Source organism: Thermobia domestica, chromosome 2 (assembly GCF_964235325.1).
Source record: "Thermobia domestica chromosome 2, izTheDome1.hap1.1, whole genome shotgun sequence".
NCBI classification, from domain to species: domain Eukaryota; kingdom Metazoa; phylum Arthropoda; class Insecta; order Zygentoma; family Lepismatidae; genus Thermobia; species Thermobia domestica.
The window spans coordinates 311,226,167-311,244,413 of NC_137455.1; the positions used below are offsets into that span (position 1 = coordinate 311,226,167).

At 36.5% G+C, this 18,247-nt stretch overlaps 1 protein-coding gene across 1 annotated transcript in view; it reads right to left on the reverse strand.

Moving 5' to 3' along the window:
* Window positions 1–18,247, reverse strand: part of LOC145678616 (uncharacterized) — a 69,513-nt gene that overhangs the window by 32,604 nt on the left and 18,662 nt on the right. Inside the window, exon 3 of the mRNA XM_081748969.1 lies at window positions 7,075–7,370. Coding sequence (XP_081605095.1) covers window positions 7,075–7,370 — 296 coding nt within the window. The remainder of the gene's footprint in view (window positions 1–7,074; window positions 7,371–18,247) is intronic.

Sequence of the window (18,247 nt, forward strand, 5' to 3'; positions counted from 1 at the left end):
TAGGACTTAGAAAAGTGACCTGCGAACATGTCGTGTTAATTTCCTGAAGAGTGAAAAGCGCTAGTAGCAGTTGTCAGCAGTTATTAACTTAACATATAAGAGAATAAAATGAAAAACTGAGAATACGAATCTTTTCAGAGATGATAGTGTACTGATGCTTCAAATCTTTTCCTTTGCTCCCTATATCTATGTTATTTCCCTAGTCAAAATAAAAACTGTTTAAAATTAATCACAATTTCTTATGCAACCATCCCTTCCTTGGAGTACTGCGCGGTCACATACCCGTCACGGCGATGTAAAGGCACTTTTGGCGACGAGGATACATTCTGGACATGTAAAACTTTTGTTCATAAAAGGTTCATAAAATATTTAATTTGCAAAAAACATCGTCTTACTATTTCTGCCGCACCCTATATAACAGATTATATGATTGGCATAAAGAAACGCGTGGGCAATATTCTTTCATTTGGCAATTTACGATTGGTTTATATTCTTACGCATGAAAGAAAAAAGTGTACTTATTCATTTTACAACTGAAGAGTAATAAAATTGAAGAAAAGTTCTTGCTTCTCAAAACTATTTCAAAGTTGTGAAGGATTCGTTATGACAATGAAGATGCAAGGACGCTTCAATACATAAAAATTATCTTATCACAAGTTCTCGATATGAATATATTATCAGATATATTAAACATATTATGATTTACAAGCATCAGTAACCTGTTCAGGTTGTTTTATATATTGCATTGTGCATTACGTGAGATCGTTTCAGGGCTTGATTGGAACACTCTGAGCTGAAGCGAGCGGAGGCTCATTACAGTTGATTCCAATTTCACTTCTGTGTACGCATCACAAAAAACACAATACTAAATTGATCAACACCATTTTTAATATGGTTCTGCGTTATGGTCCATAGATTGTTTAGCATTGGCGTTTCAAAATGTCACCACCATTAATCAAATATATTTGACTAGAGTTTAGTTCTGTTGGTGAATGCCAGAGAAGTATGACTAGATGTTGGAAACAAGATGGGTCCTGGAGGCGAAACCCCAACGAGGTCTGGGGACAAAATTCTCAGAATCGACCTGTATTCAACTTTGTCACTGCGTGCATAGGGATCACGTCTAATAACTTAACACTTGCTCTCACATTCATCCCAGCTAAATTCAAAAGCAGCATTGCATCCAGAATGCGGTTTTCTTCAAACATTTTCATGTGCTATACTTCCCAAAAGTGCGAATATGTGCAGGTTTTCTCTTTGCATACAGTAAGAACAATGTTTCCGCTACGACATATTAAAAATCACAGACATATTATGCCATATTTTTTACTAAAATGCCATTCTATCGTTTGACCATAGTTTATATGCTTTCAGTATCACAGCATTTTCCAAATATGATATTAAGTAGGAGATTATCATAGGGATATGATAATGATATTAGCATCATTGCAAATATGATTATTGACTACACATCGCATCAACATTCTAAATATACAAAACGATACATACATATCGATCGTGTCACCATTTTTACCAGCCACTGAATACAGTACAACCCCTCAAATCCGAACTAATTGGGGCTGAAGCCTGTTCGGATTTCGGGGGGTTCGGATTACCCGGGAAATAATATTACGTACTTATTTCGTCACTGAATTGGTGGTAAAACAACGACTGAGGTTAGACAGGGTGGCCCAGTGGTCGAAAGGGCAGTGACCTTGACTGGTGGGTGTACACTCATGTCCAAAATGATTGTCGCATATCTACAACTGTCTTGTAAGAATATAATTAGATAATGATTTAGAATAAGCATTAAGTCTAAAAATGTTAAAACCTTAAAATAACTAAATTTGTGTGATTAAATCTATTTTTTTCATTTTCCAGCTGTAGTTTTTTTTCTTCTGAGAACGTGTTCGGATTTGTCGGGTTTTCGGATTTCCGGGGTTCGGATTTGAGGGGTTGTACTGTATCTACACACAATGTAGGAATAGTCGCATCCAAAGTCAATTTCCTATCTTCTGTCACTAAGCAGCGTCTCCCCGGCTTCGGTGGATAACCAAATTTACACATCCCCTGAGTTCATTGTAAACTGCTATCACTTCTTTTCCTGCACACTATCTTATGTGTACACTATTAAGGTTTCATTATAACAAATTATATCGAGTTAATCTTTTATTTCATTTTTCGAGTTTTTGCTAAGAATTGTCTGGTTTGGCCCCAGTGTGCGACGGTGAGAATGAAGGTATGAAAGTGAAAAGAGTGAAGAGACACATTCAAAATACGGGAATATTGCTGTTTGTACGGGAATATTAAAAATAAAGGTAAACAAGGGGAACAATAACATTTTCGAACTTCAAGCAGCTGTAGAAAGCCCAACGAAGTTCGACTTTTTCAGACACTAGTTACTACCTATGATTTATTTTAAAATTCCATTGACATATCAAATGCTACCAATTAGGAGGAATTTATTGGGGTCATTTTTTCATAAACTTTTTGTATCGCCAGCACACTATTTTGTGCATACGTGTCTAGTTGTGTGATGTTTTTGTTATCTATCTACATACACACATTCTTTATATATGTACGTGTCAGTGTATTTTAATATGTTAATTATTAATAAGTACCTTAAATTCGGAACTATCATTCATTAAGAAATTAAGTACTAAATAATTACTATAATTTCAGACATATGTAGTAGTCAAATATATATTTTGGATTTTAAGTACAAACATTGAACATATTCTTCACCTATATCAGTGGTGCCCACCCCCCTCATGTTCATGACGCATCCCCCTTAATTGTCTATCAGTAGGTGTTCTTCCATGGAAAAAAAATATCTTTTCGATTAATTTTTACACCCCCTCAAACATATATATAGATTGTTAACCCCTCCAAATATTTCAATGACGCAATTTGCGTCATAGCCCCTCTTTGTGGGCACCCTGCCTATATCGATCAATATTTAGAAATTCACAAAGAAGGCTCCTTCTGAATTTCCATTACATTTCAGAAAATATTTTTTACCGTAAAAAAATCGAAATTAAAATGCTATTGATGTCGTCACATACAGAATAAAATTAAATAGTTTACAATTATTACTGGCAATTAATACTGTCACCCATTTCGAACAATTAAAAGAACATATTCTAAACTAGCAGCGTTCACCCCGCTTCGCTGCGGTCACCCCGGAACGCAATAAACTTTGTTACTTAGATAATTTTTACTTTTTCGCTTTCAAGTGATATGATAAAAACCATAGAAGATTGCAGTAAATCTTAACATTATATCGCCTGTCATTTATGTTAACCCGCCCCGCTTCGCTGCGGTCATCCCGGTGCTGGCATATTGTAAAAGTGTCTGTAAAAATAAGCAAATCAATTAAAAAATTTTAAACAGAAGATTCAAGCTATTTTCCGCTGTATATCGCCTGTCATTTATGTTAACCCGCCGAGTGACACGGTCATGCGGGTTGCATATAAATACGTTTATTTTTACCTATGATGAACTAATAACAAAGGATTTGTACGTTATGGACACCTGAATGGTCAATTATCTCAAGACACTGGTAATTAAAAATTAAAGTGATATGATAAAAACCATCTAGGGTCCAAATCCTAATAACCCCCCAAAAATGAAAGAAATTGGTTCAGCCGTATTAGCGTGATGAGCGGACAAAAAATTGTACGTTCTCTTTTATATATATAGATGTATTGAAATTTCATTTCTTATCGTTAGTACGAAACGTTGTAAATAGTAGTAACTTTCGATAACTATTCTCCTAGTGAATTTGTATACAACCAAAGGTAGTTTTAACAAGTTTAACAAAAAAGTCCAAAATAACACTCTTGAAAACAGCTCTTAATTGAAAAAGGTACATAATGATCGCGTTTGGTTTTTGCAATGGTCTTTCCAAGAAGATTAATAAAAATTCAACATAGCACAACAACAAAAGCTGTTTTGCTTTTATATATATATATATATATATATATATATATATATATATATATATATATATATATATATATATATATATATATATATATAATGATTGGTAAGTTGAGTGTAGGGGCGCCGAATTCTACTTCGCCCCGGGCGCCGAAATCTCTAGCTACGGCTCTGGGTGTATAAACTTGATGAGTTTGTGGTTCATTTCATATACCTTTCATCTGCGTACGCCTAATATTTTTGAAATTATAACCTTTTCAAACTGAATGAATCATTTATGCAAGCCATGTGTTATAGAAATTGTCTATCTTTCCCAGGGTTCGATTTGTTAATTTACCAGTGGGGGGATAGGTGGATCACAATGTGTAGTGCATTTGCATATATAGAGCACATTAGGGATAGTGGGGCTTCAAAGTTGTGAGATGGCCAGAAATATTTGCTGGAGCCTCCTCTAATCAGAGTAATATTTTATGTTCAACTTCAAAATATAGCTAAACAAAACATTCAATTATAAAAAAGTAACAAAACAATAACAAAAAATGTAGTAAAGATAGAGTAATACAAAAAGTACGTACATACAACAAACTAAAGTTGTCTTGTTTTTTTTAAAAAAAGAAAAACATTACTTACGTTTTAGTTGAAAAGGCGAGATGCATGTGAATATTCTTCAACATTTCTTGCTTCCCCGGTAGGATTGTCTGTAGCAGTGACGCTTCAATTTTATCCACATTGTTGCATATTTTTCGGTATTAAAGAAACCCAAAGGTGGACCATTTATAGATACAAAAAGGAGCTTGCTAAGTGTTACAATCTGCATAATATTCCTCTGATTATTCAATGTTTGATTCATAGCACTGAACCCATGTTCACGTTCTGCCGTTGATATCAGTATTACTTCCACAGCTTTCTTAATGTTCAACAATAATGCACACGCATAGGTTTATGATTTCATAATATATATATATATATATATATATATATATATATATATATATATATATATATATATATATATATATATATATATATATATATATATATATATATATATATATATATATAAGAAATTACCAGAATATTGATCGATATAAGTAAGTATTCGGTATAAAATGCACTCCGCGCAAGAACGAACGCTACCATCAACTCAACATGAGAGAACACTAGAGGGCTCACCCACATCTAACTTGCTGTGAACAACTCTAAAGTCCTGGCCTTGCCTATTTCTTTTCTTTTTCTTTAAAGCCAAATGGAACCTATATAACTCTTCGGTTGTTTGAAAACCCAAATTAACCAAAGAGGTGTATTGTTGTCACTTTAACGCCGGCCTCTATGTGGCTACCATCGATAGAAGAAAGCATCTATGTTTTCCTACGCCCAACGAGCAATAAAACTTGATGTTCCAAACGGATCTGTCACGGCGACAGCCACAGGCACAAAACAAATATGGCATTGACCCCGCAAGCGCGAATGTATAGTAACTTGAATTTCCTCTGTACTTGTAATTTTCCCCATTGCCTTTATTCATTCTCAACAACCATTCCATTCTAGTGATAGTATAGATTTCTCTAGTGATAGTGAGATCAAATTTTCTAGTTCTTTTATTTTATTAGCTGTTTAAAAAAGACTATTGTAGATGACAACACAGATATGTATTAATTCTTACCTTTGGTTGGGGAGGCTGTAGGATCCAAAATTTTAAACATATGTTGACCGCCACAGCAATAAACATTCCTTCCTTCTAATGTGATGCACGGGGGAAGAGGGAAAATTCTGGTCCACGTGTGCTTTTGCTAGTAACTCAGTTGTTTCTTTTCTTGTCGGTGAAAGAAGAAACGCATTATTGGTATATTGGTGTCCGGTACTCCGAGTTTCAATAGTAAGCTTAAACATCAAATCTTCCCCTTCATCTTTGCTGACAAAGAGGAAGGGGACCTTGCAAATATACTGCAGACCTTGAAACAACACGCATCTTTGGTTTTGTTTTCTTGCAAGATTCGTTTAAAACTCCCCAAAACGGTATGCGAGTAGCTAGCACAAACAAATACAGCCTCATGTACGGGAAAGAAAAAATGGAAGTGATACAGAAGAAGTGTCATCCAAACTTAGAAAACAGAACACTCTAAGAGTGTGATTTTAAATATTTTCCATGATAAAGGAACTACGTACAGAGGGGAAAACCACTATCCCTGGTTGGGACGACATTAGCTAAACCAGAAGCCGGGATGATTTTTCCAGAGGGGGAAATCCCAGGCATCCCCCCTACAAATCGAACACTGATCTTTCCCTGTTTTGAAACAGAATTTTTTGAAAACGATGTAATATGGGTTACTTCCCACATAATAAAGAGAAATATGAAGAACCACTTCTGGAATATCGAAATGTCCATCAATTTCTTCCCGTGCAAGTCTCATGAACTTCGATCTGAAAACCCAAATTTTTGCTTTTGTCTCGGGAACGGGAACAGAACTTCCTGCAGGAATCCTGTATGTATTTCTGGGCTCTTTGAGGGATAATCACTGGATGACTCTTGCACATGAAAATATCACCTCGTGACAGGCATATCCCATTGAAATCATGTCCCTGAGATCCTAAATATTTAAGATATCCTTAAAGTGTATAATACTGCGATCCTGAATGTTCCTGAGAATTCTCTCATACTTATATGTTTAGTGTATTTGTCTTTGGAGCGGGAACTCGGGTTTGATTCTTCGTTAGAGCTCATTTGGTTCCGGTCATACGTTAAACTGTAGTCCAAATCTCATACAGCCTCTGTGATGAAAGGGACGCTAAACTCAAATCCACCAACTGATTTTTTTTCGGTGGCGAATTATGGGGTCTAGGGATGTCTAAAAGTTATTTCCATCTTGCTAACTTTAAAGTCTCGTGAGATAGGGTCTACTCTATTCTTAGCAAAACAGTTAATACTCATTCGCCCTTAGGATATACATTACAACCAAAGTAATATGATAAAAACTAGTTCGAATTGGAAGTAGCGTAGAGTGCAATTTCAAAATTGAGGGCAATACTATGACCCAAAACATACCTCTTTGTAGGTATGCCTTTAAACTTCATACTTAGGTAATTACAAATATGGAAATCATTTAAATATTAGGACAAAGCAGAATTACTTACATCTTTAAAGAGGTCAAGTGCTTCAGCAGAGATCTTGGAATTTGAGTCAGTAGACATTTGCTCTAAAGACATTCTTTCAACTGCTGGTTCATCCTCCAAGTTCTTCAGGATTAATTTAAAAAATTCTTTGGTTGAGAGAGGTTTTGGTGCTTTCTTTAACAGTGGGATCTTTTCTTTGGGTTCCACCGTAGGTAATTGATACTGCTTCTTTAGTTTATCTATAGTATATTTCTCCCATCTGAATGTCAGTTCATGATCTAAAACATAACGCAGTGTTCGAAGCTTTCCCAGATAGCCTGTCGGAAAGAAACAATTAAGCTTTTAATGGCTGATTTGTGTTCATAAAGTTCTTCTGAGTTGAAATTTAGATATGCTATTGATTTAGACGTATATTTGTGTATATCTGAAGTAGAACATTAAACTACCCCGGAAAGTGTATTTTAAGTATGTTCCAATAACTGAACATTGGCCTGTTAAGTATATCTTACATTGGCTTTTTGAAAACTTTTCAGAACAATTATGTTTATTTTATTTACAAGGTGCGTCTGAAAAGAAAAAGGAGCATATGGTTCCATATGTTAAAAACCGCGCTGGTTATTATGAGGTGCTCGCGCATATGCATTGAGAGACATATCAATAAGCGCCCCCTATCGTGTAAATCACCGAAGTGAAGCGGTGGTGCACCTGCGACCAAGCTAACAGAGTCAGTGTCAGAACTCGTGTCATTGCAAAGTGCAGCAACGCGTTAACATGAAGTTTTGCTTCAAATTAAAGAAAACGGCAACGGAGACTCATGGAATGTTAGTGCAAGTGTATGATGTTGAATCAGTGAGTAAAAAATGTGTGTTGAGTGGTTTAAATGCTTTAGAGATGGAAAGGAAGTTGTCGAGGATGAGCCGCGTTCGGGTTGTCCATCAACAAGCACAACCCCGGACAACATCGAACAACTGTGGCGGATGCTTTGGGGTGATCGGTGGCTGTCTTAAGAATGCTAGCAGAAGAATTGAAGATAAACATAGATAGTGAAAGCACTATTGTTCACGAACATTTGTGAAAGCAGAAGATTTGTGCTCGGTTTGTACCGCACATACTGACAGACAAGCAGAAAAAAATTTGGATGGAAATGTCTGGAGATTTTATTGACATCTGGCCGGAATCGGCAGTTTTTGGAATCCGTCATTATAGGAGATAAGACCTGGTGCTACCAATTAAATCCGGAGAAGAAACGACAGTCAATGGCATGGTGCTCATTGTCCTCCCCGCCTAGGAAGCTGACAACATCCAAGATTAAGATGATGTTGATGGCGTTTTTTCTACCGAAACGGTTTGATCCATCACGAATTTCTATCAGAGGGTCAAACTGTCAACGCGGAAGTTTACGAGATAATTTTGAAACTGCAGCTGCAACGCATTCGGCGGGTTCGGCCTGAACTGTACCGGAGTGAACAGTGGAATTTCCTACATGATAACGCCCCTCCGCACACTGCAATCTGTGTGCTCCACTTTCTCGCTCAACGCAAGAAGACTGTTCTTCAACACCTTCCTTATTCTCCAGATTTGGGGCCGGTAGACTTATTTTGTTTACCCCGCCTTAAATAGCGCTGAAAGGCTTACGCTTCAAAGACTTGCGGATATCCACGAACGCGTGACCATGGCGCTTCGAGTGATTCCACAAGAAACGTTTGTTGACAATTTCCAACAGCTCTACAACTTTTATCTGAAGTGTTCTGTAGGTAATGGTGATTCAGGGTGTCCACAATCTGGAAAGTCAGTGAAAAGTCAGAGCAGTAAAAGTGTATCAGGGAAAGTCAGAAAATGCCAGATTGGTCAGGTAAAGTCAAGGAAATGGCAGATTGGTCAGGGAAAAATCGATTTAGTTCCATTGTTCACTTATAAAATTTATGAAATAGTAAGTGTAATATCGGCCTAATGCATATGTTTGTGAATTTACATTCTTTTGGATTAAAGTAAATTGCAAAAAGAAAGAAATAGAAGTGAAGAGAGAGAGAGAACAAGGCCAGCTATTGGGAAGCGGGAGACTGGGGTTTCTTTATTTTTACTTATTATTTTTAAATTATTCAACAGTCAGTGAAATCTAGAACTTTGGTCATGGAAAGTCAGGAATTTTTTCCGCCAAATTGTGTGGACACCCTGTGATTACTTTGAAGGCCAGTAAAGGTATTTTATTTGTAACTCTTGTTTCATTTGTTTTTTGACACAATTTACCGAACTTTTCAGATGCGTCTTGTATTTATAACTGTATAGTAATTTTACAAACTTACTGATAATTTTAACAAAAGAGACACTGACCAAAGCTTAAAATTTTACTTTATTTTAAATTATAATTTGTAACTGTTTCGGATATCTAGCATATCCTTCTTCAGACACGATCGAAATTAATGAAAATACAGACATATATATAAATGTTGTTATAACAGAGTTTAAATTCTTTAACCGTCATATATATATTCATTGTTATAAAAAAATTTTAAATTCTTTTAACAGTCATATATAGAGTCATTGTTGTACTTTTTTATTTTTATTTATTTCTTTATTTTTCTTATTTACCAAGGCCTTCATCCCATGCTAGATATCCGAAACAGTTACAAATTATAATTTAAAATAAAGTAAAATTTTAAGCTTTGGTCAGTGTCTCTTTTGTTAAAACAATTAATCCAAAGCCATGAATAGTCTTATTACTGATAATGTCTAGAAATGCATTGATAAGTATATTTGTTTATAGGCATTTATTCCATTTCAAAGTAAACAAATTTTATTTTACTCGTACTGAATTGAAACATTGTTTTCTCTATGTAAACTGAAATCCAGTATACGTAATAATTAAAAAGAAACAAAGCTGAAGACAAACTTCGTTTTACACATATCATAACCTTTTACAGTGTTTTATCATGACAAAAGGAAACAAGTCTCTTTTCACACTGCAAAATTTAGCGCTTGAGAAAAGAACATCCTTCTTGCTTCCCTGACACTAGTAAATTATCAGACATTCCTTCCGCTTTTCGATAGTGTACTCTTGATCTTGGTACTCACAAATCTTTGAGCGTCTGATGAATCAGATATTGTATAACCACCCTGTGGAACTCAAAGAGTGTGTCATCTTACTTTTGCCATTGTTGTGTCATTTTCAATGATGCAACCACTTGTCATTACTGCGATGTTTAGGACATTTACAAACAGATTCACCATCATCACTTTACTTCTGAATCTAAGGGTATGTATGGCAAGGAGTCGATATATATATAAACTTCATATGCATTCGGTGTACTTCTTTAGAACATAGTTTTTGTATTCATTTTTCTTATAGATGTTTTTGAATGAAAATGGCCTCTCTGCTTATTTCTACGCGGTTCACTGCTTCGTGCACACCCTTGAGTTTCATCAAGAGTGCTTGTTACAGTGATTTTAACAATATATGCATCGATATTCCAAATTCTTCTTCTTCTTCTAGCCTTTTCCCTAGTTAGCTGGAGTCGGTTTTTCGGATCGTTGTCATCACTTGTTTCTATATTGCGCCATATCCGCTGTGACCCCATACTGCACCATATCGTTTTTAACACTTCTTCTTTGACCGACCTCGGACGCGTTTCCCACTCACTACTATAGCATCTATTCTGTACTTCAAAGATCTTCTTCTTACATGCCCAAATCATCTCAGTCTACTTTCTTGCAGTTTTTCTACTACTGATCTCACCTTTACTGTTCTTCAGATCACTTCATTCTTAATTTTGTCTTTCCGCGTCACTCCACACATCCACCGCAGCATCTTCGTCTCCACAACATACAACTTCTGCTCTTCTCTTTTCTCCTTCGTCCAACATTTTGCTCCATATAATAAGGCAGGTCTCACTATTGTTTTGTAAGCTTTTCCTTTAAGGCATATTGGTACCCTACGGTCATACAATACTCCTGCTGCTTTTCTCCATATCGTCCAACCGCTGCTAATTCTTCCGTTTACACTTCCTTCTATTCCTGCATTTTCCTGCAGAATTGATCCCAAGACTTGAATTTCTTGCTCATTAACACCTCTTTCTTGTCCAGTTGTACTCTTATACTCTCGATTATATTTTTCCTGAAATGACAATGTAAATATTTTGTCTTATTCTACTAAAGATATACCACATTGACTTGACACCTAGTCCTCCGTTCCAAGCGCTGCCATCGGCTGAAGGAACTCCACTCTCTTTCGTCATCCGCTCTCTCGCTTAGAAACAGCTGAACCCTCATTGGCTAAACGCGTGGGTGTGTGAGGGTGTGAGTTTTAGTTCGCATTTTTGCCACGGCTCAAGACATTTTGGCAGCACTATAATTCTAAGCCCTTTGCTCTCTAATGCTTCTCTCCAGGTATTTAATTTGTTTTGCAGAGCTGCCTCATCAGTTTCACTCAATAGTACGATGCCATCTGCAAATAGAATATTTCAAGATGACAACTCTTGGATATCTTTGTAAGTTCGTCCATCACAATTGCAAAAAGACTAGATTCCTGATGAAGTCCCACTTTAACTGCGAATTCTTCTGTTATTCCGCACGCGCTCTTCACCCCTGTCCTACATTCATTATACATATCTTGAATTACACAGATGTAAGTGTTCGGAACACACTTCTTCTTCATTGCCCACCAAATAAGGTCCCGTGATCCTCTATCATACGCTTTATCTATGTCGATAAAAACTCTATGAAGATCCTTCTGGTATTCTCTGTACTTTTCCATTAACATCCTAACAAGGAATATCACCCAATTGTCCAGCTCTGATTTCAATCAAATTTTTCTGGCTGATAGAGGACATATATGTATTATTTGTGATGAGAGAAATTTTTGTCATGGTGCAGGTTTTCTATTTTTTAATAATTTTTAAGAGTTGTGATGTGGTTATTAGAGATAACTGCAGAAGTCCCTTACTAACCTTTGTAACCGGAACGTTAATGAAAGAACAACCATGTAGATACATTTAAGGCCTAGGGGGAAGTTGTATGGTAGGTATGACCTTGAGGGCAGCCATCTTGAAATCCGCCATTTTGAATTAAGGTCAAGTTTTTTAAAATGGGAATAGGATAATATCATACATAATTTCGGGCTAGAATTTAATCAGGAAGACAATGGTGAAGCTAGTTTTGAGATACGCCCATTTGGGGAAAAGTTACAGGCATTTAATTGTGCACTTACTACGTGCGAAAGTCCCTTACCTCCGCTTCTAATCCGCGTATTAATGATAATAAGTGGATAAAAGCTTCGGTAATACATATTATGCCTAGAGGAAAGTAATAGGGTAAGGGTATCCTTGACGGCAGCCATCTTGAAATCAGCCATTTTGAATTAAAGTGAATTTTGAAAAATGAAAACGATAGCATGTGACACCTCATTTTAATAGCAAATTTTCCCAAAAAGCCAATGGTATGCTTATTTCTGTTCTATAGTTAATCAGTATGAATTTAGGACTGCTTATAATGTGCACCAAACGTCCATTATTCGATCTTTCAAATTGGCAACACTCCTGATTTTCACCGCATGTTTTAATATTCCAACTGGCACATTGCAATTGTTGCCATGGGTCATGTTTTCTAAATTTATTACATTTTTAAGAGTTGCGATTTGTCAATTCATGAATAGTGTTGGGATAAGGATCCAGCAATCTTTCTGAATTTTGAAGATTTGCCATGTAATTGTTTATTTCCTATACTTGCCCTTCAAAAACTCGTTTACTGACATGAATCATCGCACAACGAAACATCTCCAACTTTGCATTCAGGTAATGCCGAAGACGTCGCTTGTATAGTAGATGAGACGAAAAATCAAATGAAAATTCACTTCAAAAAGGAAAACGAAATAATATTGTTGTGTAAATCAAGGGTCTTTTGTTTTGCTTTATATTTATTTCTTTATTGTATGTTTATTTATTTATTTATTTTCTATAGAATTTTTTTTTAGCTAATCAGACAAAAAAAGTCATTCGTTTTCTAGCGATTGTTGTCGATGATTCACGTTTGTAAGATTTATAATCAGTATTGATCGGGAACTCAATTAAGTTACACCTCTTTATAAACAAGTTAAATGTTTCCATATTATGTTCATAGTATTAGGAACAATGTTTTGGGAACACTCATATTATGCCTCTTTGATATTTTCTATCATTGCTACTGTTCCTTTAAAGGTATATTTATTAAAAATAATGTATTGTTTGTCGTTTGCGCAACCTGTATGCTACATTTCCTGATAATTTTGTGTTCGTATAACACCAATTTGTTATAATTTCATTTGTATTTCTTTACGTCACATAGGTCCATAGGTTCTTCATGTATTCTGGTTTAAAATAAATAATTACATTGCAAGTCTTCAAAATTCAGAAAGATTACTGGATGCTTATCCCAACACTTTTCACGAACTGACAAATCGCAACTCTTAAAAAATGTAATAAATTTAGAAAACATGACCCATGGCAGCAATTGCAAAGTGCCAGTTGGAATATTAAAACATGCGGTGAAAATCAGGAGTGTTGCCAATTTGAAAGACCGAATAATGGACGTTTGGTGCACATTAGAAGCAGTCCTAAATTCATACTGATTAACTATAGAACAGAAATAAGCATACCATTGGCTTTTTGGGAAAATTTGCTATTAAAATGAGGTGTCACATGCTATCGTTTTCATTTTTCAAAATTCACGTTAATTCAAAATGGCTGATTTCAAGATGGCTGCCGTCAAGGATACCCTTACCCTATTACTTTCCTCTAGGCATAATATGTATTACCGAAGCTTTTATCCACTTATTATCATTAATACGCGGATTAGAAGCGGAGGTAAGGGACTTTCGCACGTAGTAAGTGCACAATTAAATGCCTGTAACTTTTCCCCAAATGGGCGTATCTCAAAACTAGCTTCACCATTGTCTTCCTGATTAAATTCTAGCCCGAAATTATGTATGATATTATCCTATTCCCATTTTAAAAAACTTGACCTTAATTCAAAATGGCGGATTTCAAGATGGCTGCCCTCAAGGTCATACCTACCATACAACTTCCCCCTAGGCCTTATATGTATCTACATGGTTGTTCTTTCATTAACGTTCTGGTTACAAAGGTTAGTAAGGGACTTCTGCAGTTATCTCTAATAACCACATCACAACTCTTAAAAATTATTAAAAAATAGAAAACCTGCACCATGACAAAAATTTCTGTCATTACATATAATACATATATGTCCTCTGTCAGCCAGAAAAATTTGATTGAAATCGGAGCCGGACAATTGGGTGATGTCCCTTGTAAGTTCAAATATTGCATTATTTGTCGATCACCCTGGCGTGAAACCAAATTGGTTCTCTGTAATTTCGGTCTCTTCTCTCAATCCTGCTTCTAACACTTTCTCCCAGAGATTTATTGCATGGCTCGCAAGTTTTATTCGATATTCCAAATTGCAAAGACATAGTCACCCACATACAGATGGTGATCAAAAAAATGGAAACACCTGAACGAAATTGCAACTTACCAGATTAATATGGTGTCGGGCCACCTTTCGCCTTCAGAACAGCCTTGATGCGACGTGGGATGGAGGCATAGAGGTCGTGAATGGTAGCAAGTGGAATTTTACACCATTCCTCGTGCAGGGCATCGGCTAGTTCTGTGAGAGAGGATAGAGGTGGAAATCGTCGCCGGAGTCGTGTTTCCAAGACGGACCACAGATGTTCAATTATGTTGAGATCTGGGGATTGGGCGGGCCAGAGGACGTGTTGAACTTCATCCCGATGTTCCTCAAACCACGCTGCAACAACACCAGCTGTGTGAATGGGTGCATTATCATCCTGGAAGATGGCGTCATTGTCCGGGAACAACATCCGGACCATATGATGCAAGTGGTCTCCTAAAATTGCGACATAATCGTTGGCAGTGATTCGTCCGCTAAGTGTGACCACAGGACCCAATGAAAACCATGATATGGCGGCCCATAGCATCACCGAGTTGCCGCCATGTTTCACAGTTGGACGGAGACACTGCAGATCATAAGCTTCTTTGGGCGTTCTCCACACATTTCACGGCCCGTGGTTGGGAATAGGGTGAAGGATGACTCATCCGACCATATCACACGTTTGCAGTCCTCAACGGTCCAAATTGCATGGTCGCGGCACCATTTGCGGCGTGCGAAAGCGTTATGGTCCGTGATGAGCGGTTTGGCTCGTGCAATACGACCCCGTAAGTTCATGTTATTAATTCGCGGCGGAATGTGATTGTCGAAACAGGGTGGGGGAGGTGCTGATTGAGTTACTCCGTCACTTGCTCCGCAGTGGCACGACGGTTCTGCGTGACAATGCCCTTTAATACCCGGCGTGACCTGTCACTCATGATTTTCTTTCGCCCACTGTTCCGCTTCCCCGATGTGGTTTTCCCGTGTGTTGTGTAGGCCGTCATCACCTTCGACACTGTCCCACGCGACACACCTAACACAGTAGCCACTGCCGTCACACTCACTCCACATAACCGGGCACCAACAATTTGCCCTCTTTGAAAATCTGAGAGGTCTCTCATTTTACACTACCTACGTCTGCTGCAGCCACTGGACACTGCTGTTCCACTGCGCCTGACGTAGTATGGAGACCGACCTAACACACCACCACCAGCGGTCCGGCGCTGCGGGCGCCACGACACCACTGCCAACCCATAAATCTGAAGTGTTGCCAACTACAGGTGTTTCCATTTTTCTGATCACCATCTGTACATCTGCCATAGAAATATATCTTCACAGATGAGGTCTTTGTAAGTGGGATGGTATTTAATACACACAGCGGGTAATATTTGGATCTGTCCTATAAGCACTATGTCGTCGTTATTTAACATCACGCGGTACGAGAAACCACCTATCAAATACATTTAACTATACTTTACAAACTCTGTTTTGATGTATCTATATTAAGGTAAAGTAAAACATCTACCTTTCTGAGATGCTGCGGAAATGAATACAGCACTCCTTCACTTTGGAAAGTAGCAAAACACTTTTTTCTCACAACACAATCATTAACGTGCACATAACCTTTGTATTTCCACTTGAAATAGATTTATCTGTATTTGATAATTTTCAGCGCGTTACAATGATATTCGCATAGAGAACAGTATTCAGAGACAGGACAATAATTGAATCCTTTCTTTTACATATTTTGAGCTACATTTCTGCCGTCTTTCATTGAAGCACAGTTAATAATTGCAAAGATACTTTGTTTTCGAAAAGTATATTGCGATATATATTTGAAATATATGAAATGTACTTAATATATGAAATATATGAAATGTACTAAATGAAGTCCTGGTCGTATCCTAATTATCATAGGTTCTTGGTGTGTATGGGCAACTAAAGCCATTAACCTCTCTCATGTGTAATTTTCTGACTGAGGTCTTCTGTTCAGTGTGTTCGGCATAATACTACAAAAGTGCTTTACCACCTACAATTCCCCCTTTCCTGGAATAGTAGGCAACCCAAAAACAGTCGTTGGGCTGGTTGAGAATTAGAAATACGTTGGACCAAACGTCAATTTTGTTATAAATATAGCTGTGTGGCAAACTGCAAATAAGGAAATAAAATAAATTATTATGAATGACGACTTTTTTATTGGAAAGGGAATCGATGACATAAAGAGTAGCGTAAAGTTCTTACTTAAGCAATTCAAACAAGACGAATGGTAAGAAATAGATATCAGATAAAAGCAGTTACTCTAATTTCTCCAAAATAAATCTCGTAAAAAAAAAAAAGGTTACATAATGTAAAGGCTTAATATAAAAGCCTAACAGCACAGAAACAAACATCCGCACTAAACGGAAAGATAGACAAACACAGAATAAGGGGCATTAGTGGCGTAGCAGGCTTACGGCCCTCACATGCAAGATAAACAGATGGGACCCTAGTTGTAAAATCATTTGTTTCTATTATTATTATTATTATTATTATTATTATTATTATTATTATTATTATTATTATTATTATTATTATTATTATTATTATTATTATTATTATTATTAAAACTCGTTTCCTTTCCAAAACCTCTGATTCTGGCTAAAAGCATGTCTGCATATAGTGGTGATGTGTACACTTTTTGTCAACGAGCGGTCCGAAAGGCGGAAAGGAATGGAAACCTACGAGAGAGAGGAACAAAAAAAATTCTTATGATCAATATATGTCAAAGTTCAAAGCACTTGCTTCTGACAGATATTTTCTTGTTTCTTTTTTTCTAGAAGTGAAAAATTATGTCGAGTAAGAAGTTACAGTACATAATATTTCAAATTTGCAAGTGGATTTATTTACATTGCAAATTGTGGCCACAAAGAAATTGTAATTAGAAAACATTATTTTAAAAGTTAAGTTTTATTTCTTCATACATCGCAAGTCTTACAGGCCCCCTATACCTCACTCACCGAATATCGACATCGAAAATTTAGGATGTTGATATATCGATGTTGCTATATTTGCGATATCGAATGTTTATATGTCAATATCAATATCGACATATCGCACAGGCCTAGATCCGACAAATCATCCAATAATAATAATAATAATAATAATAATAATAATAATAATAATAATAATAATAATAATAATAATAATAATAATAGGAATATATAGAGTATGCTTGAAACATTCCTTAAGTCACTTTCAAAATGAATACGAAACTTGGTGGTCAAATAAAATACTACATTTCCAGTAGAACTGTAGATCTCCTAGACCCATCTAGCATAATGTCAAACGTTTAACATATGCTTTGTTTCCACGTGGTTCGGTTGCAAAGTTGGTAATGTTCATTGGACATACTGAAGCGAAATAGATTCTAATAAACACAGTAGTGCTGAAGATCAATGTAGTGTTTCGAATGTGCTGGCAATTTCCTTGCCCTTTCCACACCGACATTCGTAAATCGTCTTTATTGTGATAGGTGTTGGCTTCCACATTCTTAACGATTGCTCGCCTAGTATGAGAAGTCGATTCTTCAAGATCACTTTGTTTAAAAAAAACTACCTCGGCGTCAACAGGATTTGAAACCATGTTGGATAACTGTACCGCTTGTAAATTCGCTGTTACCCCTACACTATCATGCCACATGAAATTAAACCCCAAATATTACTTAATTTCACCTTTGGAATGAACCGGTTTCTTCTTCTAAGGTTGTTTACACCAAAATGCACAA